Here is a 17,858-nt window from a genome sequence, read left to right as displayed (position 1 = left end):
CGGCCCTGTGTAGGCTGGCCTTGTCCGTTTTCCCTCTTTTGTTTCGTTTGGCCAGCGCCCACAGCCCTTTTTGGTTTTCTGAGTTGACACTTTTCACCTGTCCAGGGGGTTGGGGTTTTTAAATACAAATAAAATACTTTGGGTCAACAAATTGCGGTCTGGTCTGTCTCCTTATATGCAACAGGTCCCCCGAGCCATTTCTTGTTTTGGGGCCCGTAACAAATATGCACACAGAGATATCACATTTACAACTTGGCTATTTTTTTAAATGAAAAAAACAAACGGATATGACGGTGGGGAAATATTATTCTTTAAAAAAAAAGCCTTATTAGAACGCTGTGTGTGAGTGTGTGTGTGTGGAATTATTACTGCAATAATCTATCAGAATAATCAAATAATAACAATTGACTGTAGGTCAGCGTTTCAGGCCTCGTTGTTCTTACTGTTTGTGAAACTGTGGGAAAAGGGGACCAACCCTCCTCACTCCGGATACCTCCATTGTGCCACGCTGATAGGTTCACGCTCTCCCTCAGTCAAACACACATGCATGAAAAACACACACATACACAGAGCTCATGGGAACCGGCCTGCAAGGAGGGTCACTCTGCGGAACAATGCTAATCGTTCTTCCAGTCTCTGTGGACAGGCAGGAAATAATAAAACTGGCAGGTTTCTTGGTGGGAAGTCTGAGTTGGGCATTATGTTTGGGGTCAGCAGAGACTCGACTGCAGGTATAAGGCCACACTAAAAGGGCTTTATTACAATTACTAAACATAAAAAAAGACATTACAAAAAACTGCTTATATAAATATCCAGTAATAACTGTTGTACAAAATGCTTATACACTACCAGCTATCAGAGCAGTGATAAACCGTGCAGTAATAACAGCAAAAACACTTCTTAATATGAATGGTAGACTTATATAATTCTAAAAGTAGGAGCACATTGGTGTATGATATGGTTCTACTGCACCCTCAGTACATTGCTACAGCATTTTATGTGGTCCATTATAAAACAATCGTCATTTGTCACACAGACACACGCGCACACTCACACACACAGGAGCATTACCATACCAGGCAATATGCCGGGGGCCCAGGCTGGATGAGCTCACACAAATACAAACACACACACTCATATTCTGTCACTGCTGTGAGCGCTGCCCTCCAGCTGATGTAGAATCGTTGCCCTCAAAGCACTGTACCTGCACAGAAACACAAAGTTATTTCTTTTTAGTGGCATAATATAATAGATATTCTCTATACCACAACATGACAATAGATACATTTAGATGTTGACGATGATTTTGGGCTTTTAGAAAGGTCTTTAGTACTTTAAAAGTCATTCATGAACATAATAACTAACAACATCAATAACTATCAAAAGAACAGCTGCAGTTTGTTTTATAATGTTTCTATGTCTCTTTGTGCATACAAACGATGCAGTGAAACATGTTGAAAACATTTCAGTCATGTGTAGAATTCCATACTGTTAAAGAATTGGTGAACAGTGGACTGACAGAGGCCCTTGTTCTAATTGTGTAATAGCACCACGGGACAGCGGGATTCCATTAGTATCAATTTCACAAGGTCGGCCCGTTCAGTTTAGTTCAATTCAGCTGTTTCCGAATTTAATTAAATAAAAAAAGTAGAAGGGAAGAATGTGATCCAAGTTTGGAGCAGAGAGGCACATGACTTACTTTCTGGTTAGCTTGGTTATTTCACGTTCCTCTTCCTCCTTCAGTTTCTCTACGAAACTGTCCAAAACAGGAATCTCAAACTTTATGTATTGGGCAACCTGGGAACAAAAGGTGTAGAACTTTTCAGTGTGGAAAAAAAAATTATTCTTTGAATATGATGACTGTGAAATTAAATGGACTTAGATAAGAAAGATCATGCATCTTGAAATCCCATTTTGCTATAAATCAAAACAAATCTAGCTTTAAAAAAAAAAAAACAACCCTTGACCCATATTACATAAATCTCAGTGCGACATTCTTTAGCACACTTGCTATTCTAAATAATCTAGCCACTGCACAATTTTTATGAAGATGTTTCCTAACAACAACCCAGTTTTAGTTCCATTTCTCAGTGCAGTGAAAACACAGTTTATCTTTCTCTATTGTTACATCAGTCCTGAAATAGGATATTTATTTTCCTGAACAAGCTTAAAGGCTAAAACTGGCCCATTGTGTTGTTGTGTGTCTGTTGAAGTCGATGGGAGGGGGAAAAAAAGCAATCCCAGATTGCCAACAGGCAGAGCGTTGACAGGAGGCACAGACTCACATCGTATGTGACTTCCTCTCCAAGGTCGGCCTCTGTGATGAGGATCTTGGAGATTTTCTCACAGGGTCCGTGAAGCACACGGGTCACCAGTGGGTATTCGTCATCCCTCAGCCGGGTTTTCTCTGAGAGGTTGCGGCGTGAGAAAGCAAATGACATTAAACGTGGGACATGAAAGTGCAGATCCTGTCATGGCACAGCCACAGTGACAGTTATGACTCACCTCCAGACTCATGCACCATGTACAAAACAAACTCCTCCGACTTGTTCTCCACCTTCACGGACACAAACGCAGACAATTTTTGGCATGTATGTGTTCTGGCAGATTATTGTTCCCACTTTCTTCATGGATTACTGCTTACCCTGAACTTGTGAAGCAGCAAGTTGAGGACCTGTCCCGTCGTCATGGAGCTGTTGACTCTCACGTTGGTGACCGAACCATAGGCAGGGGTAAATACAGACGTCTGAAGAGAAAAAGAGAGAAATGATGGCAGTGAACTTTTTGACTTTGAATGGCGTACTGTCATTTCAACAGAGAACAACAACAAACGGGTACACATTTTACGCATTTTCAAGTGATGCATTTGTTCATTCTAATAAGGAAGCCGGTACTGCCACAGGGGCAATTCAGTATCATTTCAGTGCTAGATGCAGCCACAGAACCTGCAACCAGGCATAACTCTACAATCAATTGATGCCAATTAATTTTTAAGAGAAACTTCCTCAAGGGCAATAACTTTTACAGTTAATGCTGTGCAACATTTACACAAGCGTATTATATAGATAATAAAACACTTACATACATATAAAGAAGCATGAAATGATCAAGTACAAGCCTCCTCTATTGTATTATACCACACAATAGTGTCATAATACACTGAGCATGGGGTACTTGAAAGAAACACGTGCAGAGATCTTTTACTGACAGGACACAATGGCCTGGCTTGGGATTTTGTTGCATCAACACTTGTTCCTGGACTTGGACACCTTGGACACTTTGAACAGGAAGCCTAAAGCTGAGAGGAAATCCCTGCAGCTGGAAGCCTTTCGCTGCCAACAACCACAAACGTTGTCCAGGAGAAACCGAATAAAGCCTTATTTGAGTCTAAAGAGCACATGGTCGGAATCACCTCGCAGCGGGCCACTGCGAAAGTCATCACGGCGCACATGTCAAGCAGGAAGGCGTGCCTCACTGTTCCTGGGGTTGTGTCAACAGTGGATCACATCACGGTACGTTCTGTTCCTGGTACCTTGTGGTTGTAGAAGTGTCCGTTGATGGAGAATCGGTGTGTGCGCAGGCGCTGCAGATCGAGGGCACTGTGAGTCTTGGACCTCCTCTGGATGTGCATGAAGGAGGCGTCGCTCCTGGTCCTCAGCAGCTGAGGAGAATCCTCCTCTTCCTCCTCCTCGTCTCGACCGCCGAGGTCATCGACTGGAAGGATGAACAAAAGCTTACTCCACACATTGTATATGCATGTGTGGAGAAACTGATAAAGAAGCTGATATGGTATGTTTATGCTTTTAACTTTAAGGTTTCGTTGTAAATGTGCAAATAAATGGTTCTGGATATGAAAATGTCAAATCATTTTTTTTTTTTTATAAATCCAACTTGAACGTACGCAGCACAGACACTGACACAGTGTCACCTGACTGCACATCTGGCAACACGACTGCCTAAAAAAATGTAAGTGCCATTTCCACAAAAACTCGCACAGAGTGAAATATCCTCACAGTGCGCATTAATAAAAGTCTCCACTCTGGATGGCATCTCACGTTCATGGACGCACGCCACCTCAGCCAACCTTTGGAAATGCTGACTGAAGCACTTGTGTGGCTCTAATCCCTTTCAAGCATGTGTTTGTAATCTTTGTTAATCCTGGTGTTGCTGTGGTAGTGGCCGCACGTGTCGCTCACCCGCTGGTGCTGTTTCTCCAGCTGGTAAATTATTATTAGATTCCGCTGACCACTGCTTTGCAAAAGTAGTTCTATCATCTCTGCGGAGAGACAGAGCACAAAATGATTATATTGGTATTTCAACTGGCATTAAAAGGTACATTTTGATGTTTATGCACAATGTTTAAAATACATGAAAAAAAAATGCATCTCACTCTGTTGGACGCACATTGAACCACTTTTCAGATCTTTATTTTTCATTCTGTCTTTTGCAATTAATTATCTGAAAATTACAGATCTGAGCACTTTAGAACACACTTTCTTTCCCAACTAGAAACTGCTGATTATTTTATTCTTGATGAATCCAATGGCTACTACTAATGTGGAGGCCATATTTTTGGACATGGATAATTTTGGTTCAACATACTTTTAAACTTCACCAGTCAGGGAACAATATGATGGTTGCCATTTGGGTCTGTCTATGTGTACATAAGCAAGATGCTAATAATCATAAAACAATACCCAATGGCTAATCATTTGGTAGAAAGAAAGAAGCCATGGAACTTCATCTTAAGCAAAGGAAACATACAATAAACAAGTGATCGCTATGAGGGGCCAAAGTGAGTCCAGCTCTGACTCTATTGTGTCTTGTCGTACTGTTTGAAGCGGAATCTTTCATTATCGTCGTGCATCTGAAGCCTGATTGGACGCCGCAGGCCCCAGTAGATGTTCAGCAGCCCCTCGAGGATGAGCACTCCGTCTTCCTGCACACACGAGCGGCAACACACGCAGAGACATACAACAATCATCAGCGCTCTTGCTCACAGGGGGGGGGGATATCCTGCTGGCTGCCTGCCACGGTGGCTCTGTGTCAGGTGTACGTGCAGGCCCAGGCGCTCGCAGCATTCACAGGGGCGAAGCCTTTCATGGCGGTGAAACTCCCATTAGGTGGGAGCCGCCCTTTTATTTTAAGAGTACAGGGGTGAAGTCACGTCTGACAGGGCAAGCAGAGGAGAAGTGGAATATTTTCTCTGGGTCACGTACAGGAAGGTGGAAAAATTCTAATTTTGAGCCAGTCAGACTCCTCTTAGGCATGGTTGACGTGTTCAATGTCAGATGTAAAAATAAAAATAAAATAAAATAAAAGCCCATTGTGTGTTTGGTGCATTTTTGAAAGCTGAGGCTTCGAGGAAATTGGTTTCATTTCAGGGAAAACGTAAGAATGAATCTGATATTAATCTAGGTTGTAACTCGTGCAATCACAGAGCAATTGATCAGCTCGTTAGACCACCACTGTGTCTCATTCGATGGCACCGAACACAAAAACAATCTTGTAGTCTCGATGAAGCCTGATGGAAAACCTTTATACATTGATTTGTGATGGAACTTTCAGTTTGAAAAGGGTGAAAGAGACTTTTCTTCACACTCCTAATTCTCAAAGGTCAGTGTGGCCAGATGAGATAAAGCCAAAATATTCGCTGAGAGGCACGGAAAATCTGGAGTGGAAATGTTTTTAGGGATTATTTTATTGTGGAAGATGTAAATATTGATCATTTAAAATTGGCTAGAATGCTACATTTTGTTTGATCCGTTTGCGATGTAATTTAAATGCACAATCAAATCACATTTTGTGCGACTTGCAGCCACAGCTGTAACTCAAACACACAAATGGTAAATATGTGAACTGTTCTAACAAATTGCTTAACTCACTTCACTTGCGGAGGGACTACAAGACATGTTTTCCATACAAAAGCATCTGGAAACTAAAGAGTCTGGGATTCAGAGTTGTAGGATCAACTGGAAATAATGCGATTTGGGTGGAAATCCGTTTGTTTATCAGAGCATGTGACACTGGGGGAAATCAAACACACGCTGTCTGCAAGAAAGCAGCTTCCATCCCAGAGACCCCAGTTGGCTTTAGGAGCCACATGACTTATTTTCTGGTGCTTACACACACACGCACATCACTTATAGAGTGAAATGGATTCTACACACTGACTGGGAATCACAGAGCCACAGTGAGAAAGTGGGTCTGCAGGGGTACAAGAACCACTTCATTGTTTCTGAAACATAAACACTGAGAGCAGCTGCACCGCTGGACCCCCCATAACCCACCACTCCTCGATTTCCTGAACAAACCTGAACACGCCCTCGCCTCGCACTCACAAAAAGTGAGTTAGGTCAGGGGAGCTATTTTTGGAAGAGGCGCTAAATCTCTCCTCCCCGTTCCTCTATAAAGCCCGGGCACACACTCTGCGCTCCAGTCACACTCAGCTCAGCCGACTGGACATCACTCCCTGATTCCACCCACGCATCCAAAAACATGCAGAGCAAACACAAAAGGTGAGCACATTTTCTCTCATTTCTGCTTTTTTATTAGTGGCCATTTGCACATTATAGGGGTGAAGGAGTAATTAGCACAATTTTTTAGCAGAAACCTGATTTGGAAAAATTCACGGACATTTCAAACGACAGAGCAAACAGTTGTCTTGACCACTGCAACTGCCTGCAAAGTTCTTCATTTTCTTGAGAGGCATCCTGTTTTAATATTAAGTGTATCTTTATCCCTTGACTTCTTATTGCATTTGCATTTTAACTCAACGTTAAATGGTGTGTATTGTAAATTGGATTGGATGACATCTATTGTAATTTTAGGTTGTTTCCTTGGCCAGAAATGTTAACTCAGTGTGTTTAAATGCATGACTGAATAAAGGAACTAACAATGATTTTTATTAGAACAAAGTAAGAGTAAAGGTGCAACTTTGTGTCATTTTAACTTATAATTCAGATTATTCAGCAGGTTAAAAGGGGGTGCTGATGTTTAGGAAACAGTTGCAAAGGTGCAACAGAACATAAAGTTATAGATCAAACACAGAACCCATGTCTAATATTGTTGTTTCCCTCCCCCTCTGCAGCATGAAACGCAGGCGCTTGGTGATCTCCCCGCCTCTGTTGCCCACCATCACCGAGACACTTGAGGACTTGCCAGCTCACCCGGCAGCGTCCCAGCCCAACCAGAGCCCCCAGTCTCTGGAGGACTACATGAGCAGCATCCAGGCCCTCGCCTGCCCGGCGGAGACCCCCTGCCACGGTACCACGGCCAGGTTCCAGAAGAACCCGAGGCTGAGGCACTCGTCGAAAGCTGCGGTGAAGCTCTCCAACTCGACTTCGCACCCTCGTGGGTCTCCCCGCATGCTAAGGACTCCCAGGCCTTACAGTCTGAACTTCACGGAGGATTTATCTGTCAAGCTGAGGGGCAAAGATCCCGTGGACTGGCTGTTCGGACAGATAAGGACTTGAGCGGAGAAGTCGTTGTTGGCGCCTTTGTTGGCTCACTGGGGGAGAGACTCATGAACATGCCATGGAGCGACTCACAAACATGTCATGGAGCGACAAGTTTGTGCTCCCAAAGACAAAGATGACGCAGTATGCTGGCTATGGACTGACTGGAAATCTATTTATTTCTGTGCAGCGTGGACTCAAGTTTACATGTTCTGCCTTATTTTATAAGAATGAAGACAATATAATTTGTAATAATAAAATGTTAGAGCAAGAATGTACGTGCTTTGTTGTTTCTTTCGCTTTAAGAGCTGAAAAATCACAAAATCACAACAATTTAATTTTGACCTTAATGAGTGACACGAGTTGCTGCCTGGCTCAGATGCATTTGCTTGATGTCCTTGAAACATGCACAAAAAAGTTCACTCTGTGACATTTTTGTTCATGGTCCTTTCAAACATCTTTGCAAAGTTACAAAGAATCTCCCTACAAATGGAGAGAGCGCACATGAGCAAACAGCAATACAAAGAGCCCACAACCATAATCAGCTGCAACCATGTAACCATAATATAACCTAGCAGGCATTTCACACACAGCAAAGAAAAAAAAAATCCTCCAAAAACAATCAACGTCACGTCTCACTGGGTTTGATGCCGGAAAAACAAAAATATCATCAGAAGTAGACGGTCCTGCAACGCTTAAAGCTCTATTTATATCAGGTCTATTGTGAGGAACAGGAACTATAATCTGACACACCAGATGTTTCCCAACTTTGAGACATCCGACTTAGTTGAAATCTCAGCGATGCAGCTGCAAGTTTACGAGGATCCACCACTGCTGCTGGCACGGTGGTTTCTCCAGTGGTGGGAGTAGATTATGTAAGCATTTTAATGGTGAAAAGAATGTTTCACCTTTCAGCAATTTAACTCTTCTTGGAAGCAGTATTTAAAAGATTTGAGCAGTTCTGACATGATCCAACAATAACAGTCTGATTATAGCCCGCTCTAACTAAACAACAGCACTCAGCATCAGATTTAACAAAATCTCAAAATCTTTAGGACTGTTTTATCTACACGGTTTTTGCATAAACTTGCATAAATTACACTACATTTATTATTAACGCATCCTTCACTTATCCCCTGGAAGAAAAAAAGACATATCTGGCTGCCACCTTGTGGTAGTCTATGGTGCTACAGTTATCACCGGGGAGGTTCCTGCAAAAGCCAGAAGAGGGAGCTGCGCGCTCGTAGCTTGCTGTTTGAGGTCGTCAGAGCGGACAAGTCCAAACAAATAGCTTCAGCCAGCGCTGAGTGATTAAATGTTTTGCATGAAATCACAACTTAATTAAAAAAAAAAAAAAAAAAAAAAAAAAAAATCATTTCACAGTAACGACTTGTGCAATGAAGAGGCATCCTTGCAACTAAACGACAAAAGTTTACATTTCGTCACGCATGCAGGAGCTTGTTCCCCCCACAGATTCTGGGTCAAGTTACAGGGCATGGCAGGCACAATAGCTCAATGTGGGAACCAACTGACATGTCCGCCCACACCTGACTACACCTGCGGAGCCAGAACAGGATTCACTCTTTACAAACATCAGTCATCCAGCCACTTAATTTCTCCCACAAGCCAAGAATGTTGGGGAATGAAAAAGCAGGTTTTCCTGTTATTTCCACTCTAGCAGAGAAATTCACATTGGATGTTTTTTTTTTTTTTTTTTTTAAAAAAGAAGGTCTTTGGCAGAATTCCAAGCCATGTGAGCAACGTGTTTCCGTAATAAACCAACAGTGTCTGATTAGTCATCCTGTAGAACTCTCCATGACAGGCATTTACAGAACATGGACATTGCATTTCACATAAAAGGGGGCAACTTACTGTTGGTTTAGAAAAAGTCAATAACATGAGCTGCAGATTTCTTCTTCTTTTCTTTTTTTTCTTCTTTTTTTTAGGTAATTTGGGATCAACTTTTAACTTGAAATTGTGGCAACTCATCACTGTTACTAATTATTTATAACATCTCTTCTTAACTTAGTTCCTACTTTCAATTGAACATGTTGCACAGGCTCATTGCCTATTTGCGTCATATGCATGTTTTTGGACCAGGGGGGGTGAGAACCCGGAGAAAACCAACACAGACACAAAGAGAACATGCAGACTCCACAGAGCCCACAGAGCCCCAAAAAGACATTATCAAGACTAGAGAGTATCGAGACCAAGACAAGACCAAGACTTTATATATCAAAGAAAAAAATTACAAGTGTCTTTTTTAAATTCAAGTTTGTTTCAGCAACATCTCTTTTCAGCGAGGTATCTTTTAATAATTTTTTTCTTTAACATTTTGCTGCTTTGCCAACTAGTTTGAGCCCTTTTCAAGAAACAACTTTATTTCATAAAATTCTAAAAATAAATAAACTACGAATAAGGTGGGGTGTCACTTTGGGTGTCACAAACAGCAGCAGCTGGATTCTTTTCCATTATTATCTGTCATTGCAGTGTTGGCTGAGTCTTGACCGGTCTTGGTCAAAAATCCCAAGTCCGCCCAGTCCGAAACCGAGACAGGGAAGAGTAAAAATGCTTGGAGACTAGACCAAGACCCCTTCAAAGTGATCTCGAGACCAAGACCAATCTCAAGTACTTCAACACTGACCATCATTGTTATTATCCAAATTAGAAGTATCAGTGGTATTATTATTTAAGAAAAACACTTTTGGGGCAAAAATTTAAAGGGCAAAAATAGTCAGTGCAATCACCACATTATGGGTTTTCTTAATTTTCTAATTTAATTTTCTTTTTCACCAAACAGTGCAAAACATAAATAAAAAAATAAAATCCTGAAAATCCCAAAAATCCCCACAGGGGCCACAATATGATCCAGGATTGAGTCACATGCCCAAACCTATCAACACCGCCATTTATAGCAACACAGCTTTCTCTCTTTTTTTTTTTAAATAGGTACGAATATTCGGAGTGCAAAAATACAGAAGGTTCAACATAAAATATGCTAAACAGTTATATAGACTTAGTTTCCATTGTAGTCATGTGATCTGTTTTTATTCTGTTGGTGAATGCTCAGGCAGATGAATAGTTTGAGACAGAACACACAGAGAACACAGAGGCATTTGATGTTGAGCTACATATGAAGTTAATTATACTGGCCAAGACCTTCAGCCCCACACTCATGCTGGCGCCCAAGACAGCCGGAGAATCATTACTATCGTCATCGTACTTACGGCTTGACAAATTAAGGCTCCTCCGCCCATCTGGACTGAATCTCTTAGCAAAGCCGCATTTCTTAGCAGATTATCGTCATGTGTTTTCGGCTTCAACATATGACACACACGAAATCCCACATTTAAGGGCTGGAGAGGAGTGATGACGAAGGTCAGTGGTTCGTGGAATTTGCAAAATCATCTTCCGTAATGGGGTCTCTTGATTTATTTGACTATTTTAACCAGGTCAATTTAGTCATTTTGAGCTAATAAAAGTTCCAATTAGTCACTGCTAACGAGTAGCTTAAAACTTTTAAGCAACCGTATGGAGAAAGAATAAATATTTGTAATAATTCTTGCATTCTTATGCTTAAAGTGCGTATGGCACGGATGAGTGAACGTGTGTAATGTGCTAATATTATCTCTGCGGGGGATGCTTGGGAATTTCCCCCAAGTGAGATGGTGTAGTGAGTGAGTGTGAGTGACGGCGGCTGAACTGATGGAGACGTCCTGACCACCCCACTCTACACTCACACACACGCGCGCACGCACACATTCTTTCACATAACTACCTGCTGGTTCAACACCAAGGGGAACTCCTGACCGTAAAACCCATATAGAACCATTCTCAAACCAATGTCCAGACTCTTGCGAACAGCTCACCCGCAACAGAGAAAAACAAATAAACTGTGGATAGATTTTGCTGAGTGGTTAGTGTATATGTCTGAAATGTGTAATCCCGACTTCCATTCCCATTTCAGAGGAAATGTAGAAGGTTTTTGTGGTTTGTTGGGAAACAAGAAACCTCAGGTCCCCGCTGAGAAATTGCAGCTCGTTTGGCTTGTCGGTCGTCATTATTCACTTGGGAATCACAGTGCTTTGTTGTTAACTTCTTCCAGTTTTGTTTATGTGTGTGGCCAAATTTATAGAGCAGCGCGGCCTGTAACCAGACACGGTCAAACGCATCGCACAGCAACTGTAAACTGTCTTGTAAAATTTTTGTTTGCCGTCTGTTCGTTGTCTCACCTCGCGAGTCCTCAGCTGGAAGTTTTTCCCTTCATGGTAACAGTTGTAAGTCCTGAGCAGTGACAAGATGTCAGACCTGAACGAACGCAGAGTCGTTGCACGCATCAGGGCATGGATTAAACAAAAGAGAAGGCAAAACACAACATGGTTAGTCTCTCGGCGGGCAATTACTGTGTGCATTGTGTGTGAACCCAGCAGACCAACCTTGGTATTCGTTTCTCTTCGCTGAGCTTGACGTGGGGCTGACACTCACTCATTGTGAACGGAGTCCAGCTGTGGCTTAAAAATGAAAGACAGAGACAAACATTTACGACCAGGAAGATGAATGACTGAGTTCATCGCGAAGTGCTGGAACAGACAATGGAGAAACAGACATGTAGATATTGGGATAAAACTAAGACGTGCGTGCTGTAAGCCCTGTTTTGGCATTAAGTTTAATTTTCGCATTCATTCGTGATTCATTTGACCCGTGCTGTTTGACAAAAGGCTTCTGTGCCAAAGCCAGGGACAAGGACTTAGGATAAATCGCCGGTGTTGTTGACACAGTGCCTGCAGACTGACAAAAGGTGCACGTTGCGGGAAAACCAAAAGAAAAAGTCTTGTTTGTCTTTTGTGACATTCAGGAGAGTAACCTGAGCACATTTCATTTTAAAATAATACCATGAAGACAGCACAAATTCTTGCAACATGATTCCTGTTGAAAAGTGCAAGAACAAAGTAGTGGTTTGGTGTCACAAATAAATTCACAATTGCATCAGAATAGTGATCGCTGTGTCCTTCTTGTTGTCAGGACACAGAGGAACCCAGAGGAATTCTGTCCCTGATCCCTGTATCCTTCTCCCTACATCATCAGGCTAGAAGGGAAAGTGCCGTTGGGGAAATTCCTAGTTTGGAAAGCCCAGCTCGAATCCGAAAGTGGGCGGAGCTCAGCTATAAAGCAGCAGTGTGCGGCTCCAGGGCTCAGTGTCGCAGATAAGCCTGAAGGTAATTCCCTCAGAATGAAGATTTGTCTTTGGTCAGCGTGTCAGCTCGCTCTGCTGAGCCTCTGCTGCGTGCTGATGGCAGGTAAGCCACTCGTGTTGTTCCGTGCATGTGTGTACGCTTTCTGTTGTGAAACGGTAAAACAGTGAAAGTGTTGTTGTACTTTGAGCAGAGTCACAAAGCCTGTAAACATGTCGTAACCTAATCCAAGGCTCACGCCGCGCTGCCTGTTGAGTTAACCACTAATTCTGTTTGTGCAGTGAGAGAGTCGGACGGCTCGTTCGTCCCGGGCAGGTGTTTGTGTCCGAGTACACAAGACGGTGTCAGAGGTCCACTGAAAGATCTCAAGGTTTACCCCAGGAGTCCCAGCTGCGACAAAGTCACAGTCATGTGAGTGCAAGATGCTGCGAGTACATCATAGACACGTGCACGTGGAGACGCAGGCTCGAAGGGACTATCGGTCAATGTGTGTTTCTATGTGTCTGCTTTCCAGAGTGACGCTGAAGAGTGACAGCCAGGAAGTGTGTATAAATCCCAATTCGCCGGTGGGCAAAAAGCTGGTTCGCTGCTGGAACAGGTGAGAGAGCAATGATGATCACATCTGTGTTCATTCAACCCAGCATAATTCTTTTCATATACTTAGAATAAAAAAAAAAATTATAGAAAAATGAGAATTAAATGTTGAAGATTTTATGTTAAAGTGATAATATACCGGGTGTTAACATTTAAGGAACAGGTCAGATACGTGCTACCAGAACAGTTTCATATTTGTTGTCAAGCCAGTTTCTGTGTCCACTAACTCACGGTTTGTTTGAGTAGCTGCTCTGACTTTACTCTGCATGATTTACTAACTGAGAGAAATGAACCCCTGTGTAACACCGGTGCCGCCGTTTAGCGGGAGCCAAATAAAGTGTGGCCTTGAGCGTTTGGATAAAATTTTGCACTTGTGTTTTTCAGAGCTCAAAAACAGGGACGCGATGCGAAACTGTGCCTGAAGAGGAGGAGGAAAGGGAAAGGACGACCGGCCCAGATGCAATTCCGCTCCAGGAGTCGGGGCCAAAACAGGAAAACTTCATCACCCTCTTAACTCTCCACTGTCAGTCTGGCACATGTTTGGGATGCTGCTGCAAGAAGAGGAGCAAGCACAAGGAGAGGACAATGGCCTCCTGAGGATTTGAACTCCCTGAGCGTGTGGCTATATTTCCTGCTATATACCTCCAACAGCTTGCAGTGTCGAGTTTATTGGCTGTAATTCAATGCTATTTCGCAAGAGACTTTCCCGTGCAACTGACTGACTTTGACTGGAAAACTGAGCCCCGGTGGCTAGTCCCAAAATGCTAAACTTTTGGCTTTAAGACGCTGTTAAATGGTCAACTTTATGAGTATTATATAATGAAGCAGCAGCAGGAAAAGAGGCGTTGCTGGTTATTTATTTTTATACGAATGCAGACACTGTTTTGAAATAAATACATTATGACAATAGCTTGACCTTGTGTGCTATTTTCTGTTAAAACTGCTCTTAGAAGTTGGCAGACGGGCAAGAGGATCGTTCGCTTGACAGGATACGGGAGGTCACTTGACCCCCGAGCTTTAGTTTTTACAGGAAGTGAGTCAGCGAACGACAGACATAAAAGCAAAACACGGCTCACTCAAAACAGCTGCAACAATATAGAGGCTCTAACAAAAAGGCCACTGTGCTTTCATCAGGCGGGCGTATGAGGCAAAGTCGAGAATGCAAATGCTGCCTGATAATTCCAATGCAGCAACAATTATAAAAGTCACCGACAGAGTTCCACATGATTGACTGGCGTGGGCGAGGTCTATGACCTGGATGTGCACTGATAGCAGCAAGTTTTTCTTCTTTTCATGGTGGCTGAAACACTGTGCAAGTCTGAGATTTCTTGGAAGTCACATGACAGGACGGATCTCCAAAAGGGGCCTTGTAGGAGGGGAAAAAAGAAGTATGCGGTGACGTGCCTTGATCTTGATCCTTTTCTGCCAATGTGCAGTTCATGTTACTGCTTTGTAGTGTTTTTATAGCCTCATGGATGCAACCGGAAAAGTGAAGGTAATCAATAGTACAGTGGAGAGTCTGCTTCAGTCCAGAATGTTGAGGCATGAAGACTTCACATGATAAACACTAAAAATCCAGCTGGATGCCACAGCTTTTGAAAAATATTTGTTTTGTCAATATTGACAAAACTGGCAGTTACCAGCTGTAGTTTACTTGAACACTAGTTTAATTCTTTTTTCCAACTCAATCCAGTACCAATAAAGTTATATTTAACCACAAAATAGAGCAATATGATATGAAACTACATTTATCCAAACTAGAGGAAAAGTTAAAAAGTCAGCCTGGCCTTGCTGGGCAAAATTTTGCTGACTTAACATCATGGCATGGATGTCAGTTAATCTCATTAATCATTGACATACAACATCAAAGTGCCCCTTTGTTTGTAAGAGTATTGTGCTTTGTCCTGTATTAAGTAATGTAGTAAATCTGTTTCATCTCCCTGCAAGAGGAAAAGTAAAAAAGTCAGCCTGGCCTTGCTGGGCAAAATTTGGCTGACTTGACATCATGGATGTCACTTAATCTCATTAATCATTGACATACAACATCAAAGTGCCCCTTTGTTTGTAAGAGTATTGTCCTTTGTCCTGTATTGTAATGTAATAAATCTGTTTCATCTCCCTGCAATATTACAATTTATGACCAAATATGCTGCCACCTAGTGTACAGTCGGTACAACGTACGTACTCTCATGCTGTGAGGCAGATTGTTCATTGCGAAATATGGTCTCTGCCGCCACCTGCAGGAGTGGAGCCTGAAGGACAGCAGCAACGCTGGAACTCGGCATTTGCTCAAAGCTGAGATTCTTAATGTCTGTTTAGATGGTGCACATTATTTGGTCACAGGATTAAGACGGGCATTTCATTTTCCATATCGAACTGTAACTAAAGTGAATGTAAATGTAGTTCTATTTTAATGTATGACCCATTTGTGCTAAACTGGTTCATCAAAGCCCTGGATAGATGATCTGGTAGACAGGAAGTGACACATTTAACGCCTGCTAAAACAGAAGTTTGGAGGGAAGGAGGGAGTGCTTGCATGAATGTCAGTGGCCACAAAAACCAGGAAGCAGACTGGGCAGCACTGACCAACCCACTGTCTGACTGCTACCGTCTCGCACGGAGAGGAGGCCGGGATTCAGTTCAAAACGGAATTGTTTGTGTCAAACTGCTGCTCCAATTTTTGCAGCCCACTGGTCCAAAAACCAAAATCCCTCTAGCGTACTTTAATCACTTTAAAACAAAAAGCTCTGTTTGGATTAATTACTGGGCAAACAGCAGCCCCAGCAAGCCTCAGTGACTTCAGTTCACCTCCACCTTCACGCAAGAGCACCGTGGACGCAGCAGGTTCACAATGGGATGGTCAGTCTGTCTGCCCCTCATGCATATTCATGAAGAATAATGCCCGTATAAATATTCCATAACTTAAAGGCTTCCAGACTGTCACCATTATGATGAATTATTCAGTCAATGCACATGGCTACACTGCAGTTATGGAGCGAAGGGCTGCTGCAATAGCTGTGCAGAATAACAAAATAAACCAGAGGTCACTCCAGTACATGATCACCATGCATGGGCTACTTTAAATGTATTCCTACCTGACAGTAAATCACGCCTTACCTCCGTATCCCTCGTGGACGAAGACCCGCGAGTGCGGGATCTTGTTAATTGGATTTTAATCATCGCGAGATTCCTATCCAATTATGACCGCACTTTGGCAGCTGCGCCCGAGGGCAATCCATTCCCATGCGTGCAACAAAAAACGCACACATCACGAGGAGGACCCCAAGTTCTGACAAAAACCTCCTTTCTTCAGAGAAATTCTGAGGCACCCGTGACTGAAGAGACATCACACGGAAACTCGACTCTTGGGGAATCGAGAGGACATTTTTCTTTTCTTTTTTTTTTTTTTGCATTCATTTATACGAATAGCGAGAAAGAGAGAACTTCAAAGTTTCTGACATGACAGCAACACGCGTCATTGTCACAGGACGATTATTTTTTAACTCGAAACTTCATTTCCAGCACAAATCTACTTCCAACTTCGGCAATTTCGCATTCACTGTAGAATTTCTGCTTTGCGCTTTTCGGGTTATGGTTAAATCACATAAAGCCACAATAATAACAGTCCTTGCTGATTACGAATCATCCCGCAGTTTCCTGTGAAGTGAATTTCAGTCCTTACCATAGCAGAGCTTCTTCTCCGGCTCCTTCCGCACATCCACCAGTGCAGCAGCGACGTGCCCGGCTCTGTCTGCTGCCTCCCTTATCGGCTCTTCTTCACGCCTCCGAGGCAGAGCGGCATTCAGGGCCGTCAGATAAAAACAAAACAAAACGGACAGTAGGATGATCCAATAGGAGGCCGCGCAGATATTCGCCAGGCCAATCAGCGTCGACAATGGGCGGGGGAGGAACAGACTCTAGCTCCGTCAGCCCCGTCAAGGTGTCAAGGTGTTTTCCCCCCTATCTCCTCCACCTCAAATTCCTTTTGTATATTCTATGAAGAATCACCTGTAAGCTCGTTTGCTGTACGTTAAAAAATGTATTTGCACATGTGCACATCATGTATTTTTTTTTGTCACTTTCCACCTCTTTTTTAGCCTGTAAATATGCAAAAGTACACGTGAAAACAACGATCAATTAGCAACATATGGGAGAATTTTTTTTTTTTTTTTTTTTTTTAAATCTGACATCGCACATGCATTCATCCTGTTTTTCCAGCCGGCCATTGCTGTATAGAGGAAGAAGACCATGTGACCTGTGAAGATTTATTTCTGTCATCCTGTTTTTGCGCCTGGATCTCACATCTAGGAAGCCATTCCACACACTGTAGGAAGTCTCTCCCTCTCTCTCTCTCTCTCTCTCTTAGTTGTTCCAGCAGGTGAACAACTTCCTCCGCCGGAGAACAGCTCATTTCTGAAGGAAGCGGGCGTGACAATCAAGTGGAACATTTGTTCAGGGGCTGGAAGTAGCCACGTCCTCTTCCTCCGCTGTAGGGTCAGTCAGCTGCACATCGACCTCAGATCATTGTAAAGAGGATAATGGGAGCCCGTCTATGGTCCAGCGAGCAGCAAACTGTGAACAAAGGGACTCCCTGTTCTTCCCATTAAACACCAAC

At 42.9% G+C, this 17,858-nt stretch overlaps 2 protein-coding genes across 2 annotated transcripts; one reads left to right on the top strand and one right to left on the bottom strand.

The window, feature by feature from the left end:
* Window positions 1-734: 734 nt before the first annotated feature.
* On the bottom strand, window positions 735-17,062 carry rassf4a (Ras association domain family member 4a). The gene is made up of 11 exons (XM_076018645.1): window positions 16,926-17,062; window positions 11,894-11,968; window positions 11,690-11,765; window positions 4,833-4,939; window positions 4,197-4,276; window positions 3,533-3,714; window positions 2,645-2,746; window positions 2,506-2,557; window positions 2,286-2,407; window positions 1,700-1,797; window positions 735-1,204 (listed from the first exon to the last, which is right to left on the bottom strand). The coding sequence occupies exons 2-11, from the start codon at window positions 11,944-11,946 to the stop codon at window positions 1,135-1,137; spliced, it is 942 nt and encodes a 313-aa protein (XP_075874760.1). The 5' UTR covers window positions 11,947-11,968; window positions 16,926-17,062; the 3' UTR covers window positions 735-1,134.
* LOC142883622 (growth-regulated alpha protein-like) lies at window positions 12,596-14,152 on the top strand. The gene is made up of 4 exons (XM_076018646.1): window positions 12,596-12,754; window positions 12,931-13,060; window positions 13,164-13,247; window positions 13,628-14,152. The coding sequence occupies exons 1-4, from the start codon at window positions 12,688-12,690 to the stop codon at window positions 13,755-13,757; spliced, it is 411 nt and encodes a 136-aa protein (XP_075874761.1). The 5' UTR covers window positions 12,596-12,687; the 3' UTR covers window positions 13,758-14,152.
* Window positions 17,063-17,858: the final 796 nt, after the last annotated feature.

This window comes from Nelusetta ayraudi, unplaced genomic scaffold (assembly GCF_046127955.1).
Source record: "Nelusetta ayraudi isolate G7.1 ecotype Tasmania unplaced genomic scaffold, CSIRO-AGI_Nayr_v1 ptg000008l, whole genome shotgun sequence".
Classification (NCBI taxonomy): domain Eukaryota; kingdom Metazoa; phylum Chordata; class Actinopteri; order Tetraodontiformes; family Monacanthidae; genus Nelusetta; species Nelusetta ayraudi.
This window is presented reverse-complemented; position numbering and strand designations above follow the sequence as displayed.